Source organism: Belonocnema kinseyi, chromosome 10, assembly GCF_010883055.1.
Source record: "Belonocnema kinseyi isolate 2016_QV_RU_SX_M_011 chromosome 10, B_treatae_v1, whole genome shotgun sequence".
Classification (NCBI taxonomy): domain Eukaryota; kingdom Metazoa; phylum Arthropoda; class Insecta; order Hymenoptera; family Cynipidae; genus Belonocnema; species Belonocnema kinseyi.
In genome coordinates, this window is record NC_046666.1 from 91,907,468 (window position 1) to 91,926,141 (window position 18,674).

The following is an 18,674-nucleotide window of genomic DNA, read 5'->3' on the forward strand; positions in this document are numbered from 1 at the left end:
TTTGGAAGCACACCGTTAACTACCAGTCGGATCAGTCACCTGAAAGTAGTTAACGGTAGTTAACTAGTAATTTTAATATTTTGATTGCAAGTATTTTATTTCTCATTAGGACAAAGCCCCTTTTATTAAAAGCGTCCCCAAACTTAAAATTTTTCTACTTTAAATACTTTACTTTAAAATTCAGTTTTAAACGGAAAATATTTCTTGTTTAATAGAGTTATCACCATTCGAATTTTGTAAAATTATTTCTAAAACATATTTTCCAAATAACTAATTTGTAAATTTGAAGAATATTTCATGAAATCAGTGAGCTACTGATTGATCAAGTGAGTCGCAGGTAGCAGGCAGGTAAGCCACCTTTCATTTTAGTTCCCGCAGAAAAACAAATACACACATAGGGCGCGCTTTTGGACCTTTAACAAAGGGCGCGTTGAGGTATGTCAATCGAAATTAAATGCACGGCATAAGCAATCTCCTGGTATAACACGTGGAGTATTGTACGTTACTAATAACCCAGTCTGAACCAACGAGACCATTGCGCGAAGACTGCGCAGTAGACAAAATGGCGGGCTGCACCGCTGTGAAAGAATTTATTAAGATTCTTAGGAAAAATGGAAATGACTTTTTTTTGAAAATTTAATTTCAAGAGGATATTTAAAAAGAGTAAAAACAAATTTGAATGAGTATATAAAAATTGAACAATTATTACGTTAGAAAAAATGTGAATAAATTAAAAAGATATTAGGACTGACTTTTGCAATTATAATATACATAAAAATAACATTTTAATTTCTGTTACTCAGAAAATAATATTTATTATAAAAAATAATTGTATGAGCTTATTAAATTTTTCAAGAGAAATGATTCTAACAATTATTTAAACAAATCTGCAAATAACGTTATTGTTAAATATAATATACATTTCGAATTGAAATTTCCGATGTTTCACTCATTAGAACGTATTAAATTACCATAAAATTTTAAAATAATTAAATATCATTGGTTTCATCCGGATTATAACTGTAAAAAAGTAATTAAATTGACTTCAATTTCCGAATTATGTGTACCGAACTATATACGATTCATCTGCTTGACAAAATCATCACTCGCTGGACCCTGCCGATGAAAATGCACTGAAAACGCACTGGCGAACGGCACTGGCCGCCAGTGCGTTTTTCAATGGCTGTTTGTGCCGATTTTCAGCACCTAAGCCGCACTAAGAAGTGATGGGACGGTCATATAATGTTCCTATTGTATTCGCTACATACCGGTCGGGCAGAGTTATTTACAGTACCTGGCCGCAACCAAACCGTCTCTCGTTTCAGAATTTTCTTCAAATTATAAACACTTTTGTTTAATTTACGAATTTTCTCATTATACATATTTATAATTATAACTTATATAATAATATACTACTTTGAAGTTGAATTAAAAAATGTTGTCTGTTTTGGCTCATTCTATTCCATTTACGAGATTCGTTATATTCACTCCAATTTCAAACATCCAAAAGAAAAAGTTAGATATCTGAAATAATCGAAACACCTATATTCTGAATTTCTAACCTTCCCGTAGATACTTTCAAAATTTTACAAATTTTAATCTTTGATTTTTAATCCCTTTCAGCTGGTCTACTTGGTAGCCTAGTCGCATTGGCATAGGCACACCGATTTTCACTAACACTATAGTATACACTACTAACACATCTTCTCAAAGACCTCACAGACTAGGTTTATTGGGTTAAAATAGCCTTTTAAAAATTTTAATGGAGATTTGAAGGGAAGCCCAGGTATACAAAACTAGCGGTACAGGCAATGTAAATTAAATTTTCTCCAATATTCAAGTTTGGCTCACGGCATTAAACAGTATTAAATTGATTTCAATTTAACTCGTCCAAAACATAATTAAAATCTATACACTTTTTCGCTCCAATTTTGACAACATTAAATAGAATTGAAATCAAACACAATGTTTTCGCCAAAAAAGGTATTAAAACGCATATTTCAAATATGTGATTAATTACGAATTGAAAACAGTTGAAATTCTAGGATATATGTACATATATTTATTCAATTCAATTCGCACCTTCTTGCCGGGCGGGCTGTACGATCACGCCCGCAACAGTACCTGACCAATTAAGGAAAGCCCGAAAAGGCCGCTTTAATTTGACTTGAGGATTTTAGTATGGCTTCATGGAAATTCAGTGAATTTTTTCGAGAAAGTATTCGAAATTTAAAGGTAACTCATTAATGTCAGTATAGTAATATTTGTCAAGCGTAGAATCTATTTTCTGAGTATGTTCCATTCTTTTTTCGATTGACGACCTTTCACGGTCACGATATACAATGAATTGTCCGAAATTTGAGGTGAGAGTAAATATCTTGACGACTCATGGTAGAGGTGGGGGCCCCTGTAGAGGGGGACATTCGTGAACGTATACGTCTCACGGTGGGGGGCATAGGAGGAATTGTGTTGATTCTCAATAATAATACATAATTCACAGGATTCTCTAAATATGTTTAAAAGTATCAAGTATATATCTGTTGAAAACACCTCGATCGAAGCATAACAAAAGCTGAAAGCAGTCTTCTAGAATTATTATTATTATTAATTTATTTGACTAAAACCTGCTTTTCATTGTGAGCAGCGGAAGAATCAGTTTAGTAATTTAAAATTATGTATGGGACTACGATTTAAAATCTGTAGTTCGCTTGGATTTTAAGATAATCTTTTGAAGAAAAAACAGAATTCACATTAGAAGCTCTAACTAATTTCCCTTGAAGTACGTGAACATGTTTTGAGCTTTGTTTCTATTCGCGTTTGGTGCCGTGTCTATTTTCAATGATTCTATATAATAAATCAATATACGCCATCAAACTCAGATATAACACATATTGAATGAAGCGGCCAATTAGTTTTGTATTCCCGATTTCATACATGATGAATTAATCAAATATATTAGCGGCTTCGTTACTCGTCTCCTTCCGAATCATTTCCGTCACTTTCGTCTTCTAATTCTGGCATCGGAAATCGAAGTATAGCTGCAACTCCAGTAAGTTGTTCCAGCTCTGAAATTAATCGTATTGATTATTAAATAAAAAGGTTCATCAGTTAGGACCATGGTAAATTTAACTATCGAGTCAATTAAAATGAAAAAAAGCTAGAGTAAATCGGGAAATAATCATGCTAAAAATTAATGCTCGAAGGAAGCTGAAACCAATAAAAAATATGAATTTCGTCTACACTTAATGAAACATTGTTTTAAAAAAAAGCAAATTTTTGTAGATTATTGATTTAAGCTATGTTTATAATTAACACTCGCCTTTTGTTCGCGTATTTCGAAATTACATTACAACTAAAAATGTTTCATTAGATGATGATTTTTTCAAATGCTTTTAATAAAATATACTAAAAAAAACAATATAAATCTCTCTGAAAATGGGGCTTGCAATAATAAAAATATAATATGCATAATAATAATATGGAGAACAAACAGAAGCAATTTACGTGCTGCGTGGTTCTAACCATAGAAAAAAGAGAAAGCAATTATCATATAATGCAACCCACTAACAGCACAAGCTCAGACGTTTCAGCGGTTTGGCAAGGGCAGAAAACTGGAAATCACCAGGTCCAAACAATGTGCACAATTTCTGGCATAAATACCCGACGAGCGTGCATTCCGAGTTGTCAAGGTGTTTTCAAAAGCCTGTCTTGTCTTACAACAGTTTATAAGTGCTTTACATCTTAAATTGCAGAGAAGGTCGACTACCGTCGTTAATTTTCGGTATTTCTCCCTTTTTGAATGAGTAATGACTTTTTAAAATCAGCAGTAATTTGAAACAGTAATCGTGCTGGTCGAACCGACAATTTCCGAAGGTAATGTATATTATCACTGCGACGAGACTGAGAAGAACAAAAGGAATTTTGTAAAACCTCGCAGGGCAATAAAGATCTAGTCGCCATCGACGCTGTAGCCACGACGCCAAGCACGTGAAACCCCAAGAAACTTGCTCTTGGCATACATGGACTACAAGCAAACGTTTATTTCTGTACCACATGACAATTTGCTTCAATCATGAAAAATTATGAAATCTGACAACACATTATCGACTTTTGATGATGCCTTGGGGTACAAGAATTAATTATTTTTATCATGAACAACCCAGGATAATTAGGCTCAAAATACATGAGAACAATATATGCTAACTATACATGGATGGCCAGAAGCTATACGCTAGTTCAAACTAGTAACTGCAGCCAGTGAACAAGGTTATGAAGCAGTTTTTTAATTATATGCTCATGGAGTTAGGACTAAATAAATTCAGGATAGTAAATTAATTCAGTGGAGAGTTAGAAACTGCAAAGATAGAGAAGGAGGACGAGGACAACATCGAGACAATGGTCGAAGGTCAGTCATATAAATATATTGGTATTCTTAGGTCTAAGGATATTCAGCGTACGATAGTTAAGAAAAGCTTCCCAGATAACAATTAGTGCGCGCATGTCACGTGCACGTCGATGCGCGTATGACATGCAAGCCAAAATTCACCATGTTCGCCCACATTTTGTGACTGTAACTGAAGTGCGCGAACAAGGTGTGGCACAATGCCAGCACGTTTACAATCACCCTGTGACGAAATTTTGCGGCGCGCACATGCGCGCAACATGAGTACCTAGCGGGGGCAAGAAATGTTTAATTTATAAATTGACAAAATTGATTATTTAATGCTTATAAAAGTTATAAATTGCATTTTTAATAAGGGTGCCGTCTTGTAGGTGTAGCGCAACAGAATCACAAAGCAGAATATTATAGATGCGACAGAGATAAATAGATCTGCCCGTCTCTTTTACTCTCGCTTTACGCCGCCATTTTCTACGCACATGGGACTGTGCGGAACTAGTCGGCTAGCACAGTGCCAGCTCGCGATCACCTGTTCACCTGTTTCACTCTTTATTTGAAATTTTGGAATTTTGACTTCACATTCATAATCAACGACCCAAAAAAATTCCCGCACACCTATTTTGAAACCATGGGACTAACTTTAAAAATTTTTGTTCGTATTGGATCCGTTATTTTCAAACTTTCACGAATTTGGCTCCAAATTTGGAATCGGCGAGTGAAAAACTACCGAGTAACCCAGTTTGAAGCCTGAGAACCAATTTTTTAATTTTTTGGCTGTCATATTGGATAAGCTATTTTGAATTTTTGAATTTTGACTTCAGATTCATAATGGGCAACCGAAAACACCCCTTAGACGTTATTTCAAGTTAATTTACTATTGTTGATTAGGCACAATTACATTTAGTGTGTAAGAGGTGTAAAAATGGGGCTAAGGTTCTTGAACTTTTTTGACATTTATTTTTCTATTTTTTCATATGAATGTAAAACATCTCTAAAATATTGTTTCAAAAATTGAGACCGATCGGAGCAAAACTAGCAGATATAAAGTTTTAAAAGTCCGTTGCTAAAAAATGGTTGCTGTTCAAAAAACTGTGAATGCCCTACCGATAGAAATCTCAGAATTTATGCAAAAGATTCTCAAGGCTCTGAGAAGCTCTGAAAAATTCTCCGCTGGCACTCAGGTAGATATATTTAAAGGTACAGATAGCTTGTTTAACTGTTTTAAAGGCTTTGAAATGCCTTTTCCGAAATTGAAATAACAATACGATCATAAATAACAAGCAGAGAGGCCTAAAAGGTGCCATACATATATAGCACCTTACCGCAAAGGCATAAAGTATCGTGTATACCAAGGCAGCGAAGTCTTTTTACGGTCTCGCGTGTTTAGAGTAACTCGTCAACGCCTCGCCAGACAGTGGTCGGAAAAATATCGTCATTTGCCAAAAGTACATTTTTACTTGAACCAAGTACATTGCTCCCAGAATTGAATAATAAGAAGAGAAAATAACGAAAAAAAAATCGTTGATCACGTTTGCAATTAAAGAAAGCATAAATGAATTAAGAACTGTTTCACTCCGATCGGTACAACATTCTCGTCTGTATTTTTTATTAGGTTGGGTTCCTTTGGGGGTTTCGGCAGTTTCAAAAAAATCAGGATCCAAGCTGCCAACTTTTCGTTTTGGAAGTTTCCACTTCCTCGTAACAGTCGGATCAGACGAAATAAGAAATTCTTTAACTGGAAGTTGATGTTTTTGCCTTGCAAATCTTGATCATTGTAAACAATAGATAATGAGTTAAGGCATTTTTTCCTTAAAATCGCACAAAGAAAGATGCAGATCTTAAATTTTCTTGCCAATCCGTTCTTTGAATTTTTGTTTCTTGTAATTTCGATGGATTCTTTGTCGCCTTCAACAAATTGGAGTAAAGCTTTTCCATGCACCATTAGATATTCACATTGTTTTTTAAATACAGGTATGAGTGAACTCTACAATATTTCAAAATATTATCTCAATTTAAATTACTGGAAACTTTCTAACTGGTTCTAAGCGGTTTCTATCCGGCAAATTAGAATTTAAAAATTGGCAAATACCGAAATTAGTTTCTAACCGCTTCCTGAACGATTTCTAAACGACTTTCGACTCATGAAACATTTCAACTGGTCTTACGAGTTTCTATCCGACAAATGGAACCATAAATTAAATATTGTCAAAGACCAGAGTTCGTTTCGAACTGGTTCCCAACCGATTCATACACGGTACTCGACACTGGAAACTTTCTAACTGGTCCTAACTAACTCCTATCCGGCAAATTAGAACTTGAAATCAAACATTCGAGGAAACATTCTAACCGGTTTTTATCCGAAAAATGTAGCCCTCTGTTGTACCGATGCTGTTTACTTATTCCAAGTTTTCACCAAAAATATTGTGTAGTTTGGACGTACGAGGTCTGTCTGGAAATTATCGGGCCTACCTTTAATCTCCGCGCTAGCGTTATTCTTCATCATCAGGCGGGTGGTATCCTTCAAAGTAATCCCCACTTGATTGAATAACACGATTGCAGCGATGTTTCCATTTCTCGAAACAGTCCTGGAACTCACTTTTAGGGATGGCCTTGAGTACGCTCGTCGCATTATTTTCAACCGTCGTTTTGTCATCGAATCGCTGTCCTTTCAGCGGTTTTTTGAGTTTTGGAAAGAGACAAAAGTCACAGGGGGCTGTGTCGGGACGCTTTCTTCTCACTGCTTGACGCAAACGTTTCAAAATTTGGACGTAATATTCTTTATTACATTGACTTCAAACTGCTCCGACTTTGACGTGCTTTTTTCGGTCTTGGCCATCCAGAATGCTTGGACTGTGAAGACTGTTGTCTTGACTGATCATAAACATAAACCCATGAGTCATCGCCAGTAATAACCTTTTTAAGCACAGTATCATCGTTATTGACTATTTCTAAGTTGTCCTAAGCGATTTCTAAGCGAAGCTTTTTTTGCTCTGCACTGAGCAATTTCGGAATGAACTTCGCACACAAGCATGACATTTGTAAATTTGAGGTTAAAATTTCCCCAATTATCCAATATTTTTGTCTTCGAAGGTCAGCCAGAACGAGAATCACTATCAACAGAAGTGGGGCCTCCTTTAAAACGATTATACCACTCTTTTATTCGTGCTTTGCTCATAAACACATATTCCCAAACGTCTTCTGCATCATCTGAATAGTTATCGAACTCATTTTTTCGAGTTGAAAACAAAATTTGATGTAAATTCGTTGATCTTGTTTTTCAGTCATTTTTAACAATCACAAAATCCGCCGACACTTTCCGGACAGACCTCGTAGCGCTGGGTAGAACTGTAACACACATAACCTTTAAAATAGACTCACATTAATTGAATTGAGCAAAATTAAATTTGTTAAATTATTCCACAAAAGAAGAGTTCGGGCAGAGATGAGGTGGGAGATAGCCGAGATAATGGAATAAGAGAATGTGAAAAACATGCGCTGATTACTGCGCCCTCTTGGCGGATTACCTAAGAGTTACTTTGAAGGCGAAAGTTGCGCGTCGGTAAATGACGAAAGTTAGCAATTTCTGAAATGATTTACCAATTAAGTTTCTCCTCAATTAGTTACCACAAAGATATCTTTGTTGCCGATCTGAAAGTTTCGAGAGACTTCGGTGGTCTTCTATTTATATCTCGATCCCCATTAGAAAGAAAGAAAAGAAATTGGCGATTTTTGATGTTTCGCGTTCTTCTTAATTTGATGCACGAGTCAATTTTGAGGTTATGTTTTTCAGGTGTATATAATATGGATATTATTACTACTATATATATTATTGATGTTGATATTATAATTATAAAATATTATATTAATATTAATAACTATTTCACTATTTTTAAATATAAATAGTTCAACTTTCAACTAAAACAATTAGTTTTTCGAACAAAAAAATGTTTGAATAAAACACATAAATTAAAAAAAAGTTGTTGAATCAATTTTCAACAAAATAGCTAAATTTTTAAACAAAAATTAAAATTTTTATCCAAAAGGCTAAATTATATACTAAAAAAACGGAATTTTAAATAAAATATATGAACTTTGCACAAAAGAAATTTATTTTCCACCAAGTCTAATTTTCTATACAAAAATTAATGTTTAATCAGTTAATTTTTCGACAAAAAAGAATTTTTTTCTTGTACTTAAAAAAATTAATTTTTAAACAAAAACAAACAAAAATTGTCTACAAAATAGTTAAATTTTCAGAAAACAAATTTTTCAACTAAATTGATACATCAACCAAAAAAAAACTACATTTTTAACAAAGCAGTTCCAATTTCAACCTGAAAAGTTGAAAATAATTAAAATTCTTGGGAATTGCTTTAAATTGTTGAAATTAATTGAAAATATTTGGAATGTTTTAAAACATCCTAAAATATTAAAAATCATTTGAAATCTCTTGAAATTTTGCAATGCTCTTGAAAATTCCTTGCAATTTAAAAAATACCCTAAAATATTTTAAATCCTTTAAAATTTGATACTAAATTATTACAAGGTACTTTGGAGTTTTTTAAACAGCCCTGATATAATTGTTCAAATTCTTTGAAATTCCTTTAAATTGTAAAAATGAGTTGAAAATTCATTGACATCTTTTTAAATATCCTCAAATATTTAAAACCCTTTCAAATCTTTTGAAATCTCTTGAAAATTCCTTGAAAATTTTAAAAAACCCTAAAATATTTCAAATCTTTTATAATCTGAAACTACATTATTGAAATCAATTGAGAATTCCTTGGAATCTGCTGAAATATCCTAAAATATAATAAATCTTTTAAAATCTCATATTAAATTACCGTAATCAATTAAAGATTCCTTGCAATATTTTGAAATACTCTCAAATATTGCAATACCTTCAAAACATTTTGACCTATCTTGACCTCTTTCTTAAGATTTTTTAAAGTACTTTAAAATTCTTTGAAATTCCTTAAAATTATAAAAATAAAATGAAAATTCATTGACATCTTTTAAAACATTTTCAATTATTGACAATCTGTTGAAATCTTCAAAAAAAATTTAAAGCTCTTGAAAATTCCTTGAAATTAAAAAAATACCATGAAATATTTCAAATCCTTAAAAATCTCATTTTTAATTACTGTAATCAAATGAAAATTCCTTGGAACTTTTTAAAATACTCTGAAGTATTTCAAACCTTCAAAATCTTTTGAAACACCTTGACACCCATTAAAGATTTCTACCATACTTTGAAATTGTTTTAAATAACTCTGCTAAAATTGTTAAAATTATTTCAAACTCCTTTGAATTTTAAAACATTCCCAAATATTTAAAGTCCTTAAAAATCTTTTGAAATCTCTTGAAATTTTTAAAAGATTCAGATTGAAATTTAGAAAAAAGAAAAATTTCAAAACGTTAAATACTGTAATTTTGTAGATTAGACTTTTGAAAATGGAATCAATACAAACTCAAAACTTTCGAAATCTTATTTTCAACTATGAAATATAAGTAATTTTCCACTTGATGGAATTCAAGTCTGCAAAATTTGAATCGTAAACTTAAAAGTTTATTAACAAAAAATTATTGATCATAAATAAATTGAAAGTGTTGAAAATTTAAAAGTATGTTTAAAAATATATATATATATATAATTTTATAATTATATAAAAAATCATTTTAGAAATATTTAAACTTTAACTCGAGTAATTTCTATTAAGACTTTAATTTAATATTTTAACTAATCTACAAACATTAACATTTTTAACATTTTGAAATTTTTCTGTTTTCTAAATTTCAGTCTGAAATAATTTCATTTATAGATTGCCCAATTGAAAAACGTACGTTTAAATTTTGAACGCTTTCAATTAATTCATGATTATTAATTTTTTATATATAAACTTTCAAGTTTACAATTCAAAATTTTATGACTTGAATCTCATCGAGTTGAAAATTATTCTTATTGAATAGTTGAAAATGATTGAAAATTAGATTTCCAAAGCTTTGAAGTTTTATTGATCCCATTTTCAAAACTCTGATCTAAAGACATTTCAATATTTAACGTTTTGGAACTTTTTTATTTTTTTAAATTTCAATCTGAAATTTTACAAAATTTCAAAAGATTTTTAAGGATTTTAAATATTTGAGGATGTAAAGGAATCTTTAATTTGTTTTTATAATTTAAAGGAATTTCACAGAAATAAGAAAATTTTAGCATGGTCATTTAAAAAAATTCAAAAGTACTTTGAAAATCTTTAAAAAAAAGTTTAAGGTGTTTAAAAATATTTTGTAGGAATTGCAATATTTGTCAGTATTTAAAAATGTTCCAAGGAATTTTTTATTGTTTGCGTTAATTTAATATGAGATTTTATTTAAAAAATGCATACAATTTAATATATTTATGCATATTAACTGTTATTAATAGGGACAATAGGCCCAGTTCGCACCTGGATATTAATGATTTAATAGACAAAGTAAGATATGAAAAGAATAAGATATATATGTTCGTTTTTTATTCTTGCAGTTGATTTTTTCAATTTCTAAGAATTCTGCGAGTCACTCAAAAAAAAGACTGTTTAAGTAAACCATCTGTAATTAAGTCTATTAAAAAATATTACGAGTTTACCGCAACATCAATTTTGTAAATGAAAATTTTCAATTAAGTAATTTCATTTCATGATCAAGTGTTTTCCAACTGTTTCTAAACATTATTGATTCAAAAGAAAATTTTAATTACAAATGGGTTTTCTAATATTATAGGAAATAACTCTGTTCTTAAAATTTTTCTATCATTGTATACAATTTGTAAACTTTTTCAAGCTTTGAAAGAGGTAAGAAAAATGAAATACATAATGGGCAAAAAACTTAGAATATCTTAATCTTTTAAATAATTGTGTTTTGATTTTAAAAACACGAAAAAAAATCTAGAAGATTTTAGGACAATTAAAAGATTTTTTAGAAAAACTAAATGATTTCAAAAGATATTTCGAAGGTGTAGAAGTTTTGTAAAGGTTTTAAAGTAATTCAAAATTTGAAATTTTTTAGAAAATTAAAAATGTTCTGTACATTTTAAAAAAAATTTCAACAATTTTATAAAATGTTGAGTATTTCGAAAAAAATGTTCGAAGCTATTTAAGAATTTTGGAAGAATGAAATTTTTTTGGTAAGATTCCTCTGGAACTTTCTACAAATCTCTAAGTTTTGAAGGTCATTGTAAAAATGTAATTTTTTATTACAAAAATTATTTAGGAATTTCAGAATTTTTGAAGAGATTAACAATATTTAAAAACATGAATAGTTTTTCGAAAAATTATTTTTAAAATTATTTCTTCTACGCGATAAATGACACCTATGGCCAAGTCTCACGACCGTGAACTGGGTGGTATATCGTATTTATTTTTCTCGGAAATTTTTAAGTGTTGATGCTTTTGTTTTACCGGATTCTCGATTCGACGCATTTTTTATGTTTTAAATAATTTCAAAATATTTTTAAATTTTCTTTAAAATTATTTTTTTTAATTAAAAAAAAAAACTTTCCCCGGAATCTTAACTAAAAATTTTTAATTTCTTAAAACCTTTACAAATTCTGAAAAAGAATGTAAAATTTTATTTCAAAATCTTCAAAAATGTGAATTTTCTTTTATCTCTTAATAGTCTTCTCAATATTAAAATTATTTGTAAAAGTTTCAAAATTATGTTTTTAATAAATGCGAATTATTCCTATTTTTTTAATTGTGAAAAATTATAAAATGACCTTAAAATTTTCCAGATTTTTTTTACAATTTTTAAAAATGTTTTAAAAAGTTGAAGAATATCCGCTCAAAATTATTTGTTGATAAATTTGATAATTTTCTTTAAAAATCTTGAAATCTTTTTAAACATACTCTTTAAATTACCTTAGAAAATAAAAAATTGTAAATTTTCTGATGAAACTTAAGAAAACTTTTTTATCCTTTTCAAATTTTCAAAATTCTTAACAAGATTTTTCTTTCCAAATCTCAAAAAATCTATATATCGCTCAACATTTATCGGCGTTACAGCAAATAACAAACGGAAAACATCCACTAAAATCATATTCATACAGAATGTAATCAGTCAGGTTTTCGAACAAATTAAAAATATTTTGACAGTTTTGAAAGATAATGAAAGAATATTCTTCAGATTCATATGAAAATTTAAAAGGATTTTTTGCTTTTTAAAATAAATTGTTATAGAAAATTTTAAAATATTTACAAAAATGCTGAGAAAGAACCCAAAATATCTTCGGAAATTTAAAAAAATTTTTAAGATGTAAAAATTTTAAGACAAATTTGGGCGTGGAAGAATAAATATTCTATAAAAAAAGAATTCTCAACTATGAAGATTAATTTTAAATCAATAAAAAATAAATAGAATAGTTAAAGTTTGAACTAAAAAATTTGACTTGTTGAATACTTTAATTTTCAATCAAAAATTGGAAATGAAAAAATTAATTTTTAACCAAATATTTGAATTTTCAATAAAGAAAGGTATCTCCACACAAGCTTTATTGTCTACCAAAAAACAACGAATTAAACAAATTTTCCATTTTTACATCATATTACATCAAATTAAATATTACATCAATTTATATGAGTTTCGGCAATACTCCATATGAAAATTTAAAGAAATGATTAAACAACCACCACATGGTTCCACTGTCAGCAACCGTCATCTAAAAATGACACCAGTCCAAGCACATACGCGATAAATCATATTTACTTTTTCAGGAATTTCTGAGTGTTGATACTTTTGTTTACCGGATTCTTGAGCCAACGCGGTTTTTCAATGTTTTAAATAGTCTCAACATATTTTCAATTTTCTTTAAAAAATGTTGTTTTTTAAATAAAAAATGAATTACAACTTTCCCCAAAATGTTAGGCCAAAAATTTGTAATTTCTTGAATACTTTCCAAAATCTAAAATAGAATCCAAAACTTTATTTCAAAATCTTCAGAAATCTAACATTTATTTTATCATATTTATACAAAAAATTGAAAAGGATTTCTTGTTTTTTGAAATAAATTGTTAGAGAAAATTTTAAAAGATTTCTAAAAATGCTGAGAAAGAATCCATAATGTCTTCAGCAATTTTTAAATTTTTTAGGACGTAAAAATTGTAAGAAAAATTTGGGTGTTGAAGTGATTAAAAATATATTAGAAGTTTAAATGATTTCCTAATATTTATAAAATATTTATAAAACGACGAATATTCAAGAAATAGTTAAATATTCTATAAAAAAAAAATCTTTCAATTAAAAAACTCTGTCATTATTTGCAAAATTACACGATTTTTGCACTTTTCCCACAACATTTAAAAATGCAATGACCCTGTCAAGTCTTTCAGGTTTTGTGTAAAAGAAATAATTAACTGACGTTATGTCCCATTTTTATTCTAAATCAACATTCATACCTTTCGAAACACAAAAATTATCATTAGCCTTTCGACTGAAGAGGACTTTAATAAATTTTTCTAATTTCACTACACAAAAAAAACTTTAAACAAATTATTGAAAAAAAACCGATTATGAAAGATTTTAAATAACATGCTTAGAATGTTTTTTAAAACTTTGAATGGTTTCAAGAGAATGACACAAAATTCTTAAGATTAATACGAATATTTGAAAGGATTTTTTTATATTAATATTTTGATAAAATTTTTCTAAACATTTCTATAAATTCCGCGAAAAAATCGGAATATTGAAGACAAATTTTTTAATTTTTGAAATATTTTTTTAAATTTTAAGAAAAATTCGCTTCCGTTTCAGACATTTAGAAATTTTAGAAGATTCTGAGCGATTAAAAAAAATATTTCCGAAAACTTACCAAATATTTTTTAAAAACAACTTACATTTGTAACAAAAAAATTAATTTTACACTAAGATTAATTTTCAAGCATTGAAAAGACAAATTCAATAGCTCAATTCTCAACCTAAAAACAACGGATTTAAAAAAGAGTTTAATTTTCAATCAAAAGAAGAATTTTTAACCTAGAAAATTAATTTTCTGATAAAAAACAACAAAATTGAAAACAAAAATTTTAAAATTGTCAACCAAATAGATGAATTTTTTACTGAAAAAGATCAATTTTGAACAATAATTAAATTAGTTAAATTTTCAATTCAAAATCAACAAATTTCCAAAAAGAATACAATTTTTAATGAAAAAGATGATTTTTTAACCGAGAAGATAAATTTTCTACCAACAAAAACAGTGAATTCAAAAAATATATAATAATCTTTAAACAACAAAAAGTATTAAATTTAAATCAAAATGTTTGTTATTTTCCACCATATTTTATTTTTTTATCGTTATGTACTAAAATAATGATTAAAATTTTGATTAATAGGCTCTTAAATTAATCTTTGAATATCAAAAAAACAGTAATTTTTTCAAAATGTTTAATTGTGCATAATTTTAAAAATACGCTTAAGATCATTCAGATACTTTTATGTTAACTTTTTAATTAAAGCATCCCAAATTCACCTAGCATATATGCGAAATGACCCACTCTGATCTTCTCTACCGACATTGACAAACTGGAAAAATGCCGCGTGGTTTGACCGCTCAAGTAGAACCGTCTATCATCTATTTCAGTTCATAAACTGGCCTGAGTAATTGGGGGCGCTTGATTTTAGTTCGCAAAAGCCTCAGGCAATAGGAGGCCGTGGCGAAAATCGTTCGAAATTAAATACATGGGATCGCCTATCTCCCACCTCATCTCTGGTTCGGGGATGTTCGTTAGCATGTACGCAATCATTTCTCAAACTTTTAAAACAAAATCTTTATTATTGTAGGAAAAAGCCAGGGGAACCTAACACTGGTAAAATCGACCATTTTCTAAGTATCACATGACCTTAAAAGGCGAGAGCTGGTTGCGATTCTTGCATGAAAAACACCAACAGCGTAGCGGAAAGGTGCATTGGCGGGGACTTTAATGCGGAGATTGCACAATATTATGCTTCAAACAGACCCGATTTGCGCAGCTGACAAGGTCGCGGTCCCTTAGCGCTTTATGCATGTCAGTATTTTCCATTGTTTTTGTTTACATACAAGAATTTTCCAACTAAAAATCAATACAATAGAATAAAAAAAACGACTAACATATTTCGCGGAATAGTGAATTTTGCAGCATGACTTCGCGGACACGATTAGTCTGGGATAGGTGGAAATATCTGGAAGGATAGCTCAGTGCTTGAGATAGGAGTGCAGATAACTTTTTTGGATAAAATATCTTAAACATAAAGGTAAGCTACAAAGGCATGCATAGTAATATTTTTCAAATGTAGAATGTATTTTCTCACTCATGTTCCATTCTTTTGTCGATTGACAACCTTTCAGTGTCAGGAAGTAAAATAACCAAAATTGGAGGTTAGTGTATCAAATCGGGAAATTTCACCTCAAATCGACAAAAGAATGGAACATGACTGAGAAAATAGATTCTACACTTGACAAATATTACTATTCGTGAATTTCTTATTTACTTTAACGTTTAGAATAGTTTCTCGAAAAAGTGATGTGCATCCCCATGACGTCATCCCAAAAGAAATATTCAATTTAAACTTTCCGCTATTCGGGCCCCTTTTTTCATTGGTCAGATATTGATACAAAAGGAGAGCGTACAGGAACTGTCGTGGGAGTTGACGGAACTACGCAATTGCTGCGCACGCATGTGACGCACTGTGAAGTTAATTAGAGACTGTGTAAGATCTGCAATGCCACAATTTGTTTGTCTTAAAGCGATCTTTCACCTCGCTTTTGGTTTTTTTTATTTCATCCACTAAAAGCTGATATATGCGAATTTTAGAATAGCACTTTTTCTAAAAATAGCCTATATTGATATTCCAAGCTTTTTTTTCTGATAGCACCGATTTTCACGAAACTTGCACAAAATAATCTTCAAACATCCCTAACCAAAATTCATCAGGACCTGTGGCAGGCTAGCCTCCGCTCGGTCGGCATAATAGTGCGGTGGTGCCACGTAATGCACTCATTGTCAGCTATTCTCCAAAACAAACAACGAACTTCGAAGTACATGCACATGTACTTTTATTTCGTCTCTTAGACTTGTATACCCTGCTCCCCTAAATAAGGCTGTACGGAATGACCAATTTTGGTTTCCTTCGTGCAGCCCATTGTTTAAAATTCCATGAAGAAGGAATTTCTTAAGATGTTTGGCCAAAATAAAGTGAAGCTCTTCAACTTGATGAAAAACTCTTTTCAAGATTGATTTGCGACACTAGAGGGCAGGATTTCGCCGGAAGCGGGTGCTAATCAGAAAAACTGCGCCCGATCCCACCGAAATCGCGGTAAACTTTCAGCCACAACCACGCCTCACGAACGTGAGATAGGTGGTTACAGTCTGGCAAAAATCAATACGACGATCCGACAAAAGTCTCGTGCACCCTGAGGACACAGAGCGACCCAAGGACGACCGCCTTCTGCATTTTTCTCGTAAAAGTTTAAGCATATTATTTACACGCAGGGAAGCTTTTTAGGCTACTAACCAGTGAAAGCTTGGCACCTCCAAGAGCGCCGATGATAAGGACGATTAGTTTGACAGAATATTCCGGGCACAATCATCGCAACAGAAACAATTGTCGAGAATATAAAGTTCCAGTATATGCGGCACTTCTCATTCTCGACAATTGGCTCGATTTCCCTAGGAGCATTCAAAGGAGCGATATTAAGGTTAATTCCGTAAGAGTGACGGAGATGGTGATAAATCACTCGTAGTGCCGCATAGTGCCTTTGGATGTAGGTCGTTCCCGCATGAGTTGGACAACTAGATAGAATGTGAGCTAAATGCTCGGGGTGTGCACGGCACGCCCTGTAGCTATCATCGGGAATGTCTTGGCTCAAAATGTGGCGACGGCATGTTAAGGTGGAAAAGAAACCGTCTTGGCATGCAAAAATGAAATCTTCCGTACCAGACTTCAATCCGGGCGATTTAAGGAAAACAAACGTTAGATCACACGACACTGACTGATCCTCCACATTTCTGTGGAAGATACCGTACATCCTCATATCGAGGAGCTGTGCACGAAAGATTTTCTCTTGTGCTTTCTTAATCCGGGCTTTCAGGAGTGAGTACTCGAGATAGATTAGATTTGATGCATTTTGCTCACCCCTAATACTGAAGTCAAGTCTGACTGTTTCAGCAACCTCCTCCGCTGCTTTGTATAGAAATGCTCCTTTGCCCACTTCTTCGTGATTCCTAACCTTTTTAAGAAGAGGGTCTCTCCCATTTGCAACTCTATGTGTTGTACCCAGAATAATCCTGTTGTGCAGACATTCAAGACTCAATATTCCGCGACCACCTTGACGGCGTGAGATGTACAGTCGCGGACAAGAAGACTTTAGATGCATGCTTCTGTTCATGTGCATAACCATTCTTGTCCCGATATCAAGAGATCAGAGCTCGTTCTTGGGCCCTGGAACTACTCCAAATAAATAGAGTAGTACCGGGACGGCAAGCATGTTCGTTGCAGATACTTTGTTCCTCGCCGACATTTCGGAAGACCAAATCTGTCGGATGAGACGTTTGTATCTGCTTCGGAGAGTATCCTTTATAGATGTCACATCCTGAATGCGGCTTTGTGGCACGCCCAGGTATATATAAGTCTTGTATGGCGCTTCTATCAACGAGCTCAGGATGTTCAGGGATGCCATTAAGTTTTCCTCGCTTCAAATAAACCTTGGCGCATTTGTCTAACCCAAATTCCATTCCAATTTCCTTAGTATATTGTTCGACAATCGCCAGAGCTAGATGCAGTTGCTGTTTTTAGCATAGATCTTAAGATCGTCCATGTAAAATACATGAGTGACCTTGTACTTTCGATCTGCAGGTTTGCCGCACAAGTACCCGTCGAAATGGTGGACAGATGATAAGTCTATGGGATTTCGAATCGAAAGCTTTCCGATAATCAATCCAGGCCATCGATAGGTCACGCTGGTAGAATGCTGCATCTTTGCAGACACATCTATCGATGAGCAGGTTCTCCCGACATCCGCTACGCCTTTCTTTGAGCCTCGTTGTTCACACATTTCTTGCCACACAGGTTCAATTGCCCGAACAATCCTATCATTTATGATAGCTGTGAATATCTTATTAAGCGTGTTCAGACAAGTTATTGGCCTGTAGTTCTTCGGGTCAGGTAAGTTGCCTATTTCCGGCAGGAGTATTGTGCGCCCTTCCACCAACCACTCTGGAATCGGCTCTTCCGACTTCAAATATGAGGTGAAAATACGGGCCAAATG

At 31.8% G+C, this 18,674-nt stretch overlaps 1 protein-coding gene across 1 annotated transcript in view; it reads right to left on the minus strand.

The window, feature by feature from the left end:
• Positions 1-2,261: 2,261 nt before the first annotated feature.
• The window catches only part of LOC117182061 (protein pelota), a 56,889-nt gene continuing 40,476 nt past the window's right edge, over positions 2,262-18,674 (minus strand). Inside the window, exon 9 of the mRNA XM_033375082.1 lies at positions 2,262-3,065. Within this exon, the coding sequence (XP_033230973.1) occupies positions 2,968-3,065 (98 nt within the window). The 3' untranslated portion in view covers positions 2,262-2,967. The remainder of the gene's footprint in view (positions 3,066-18,674) is intronic.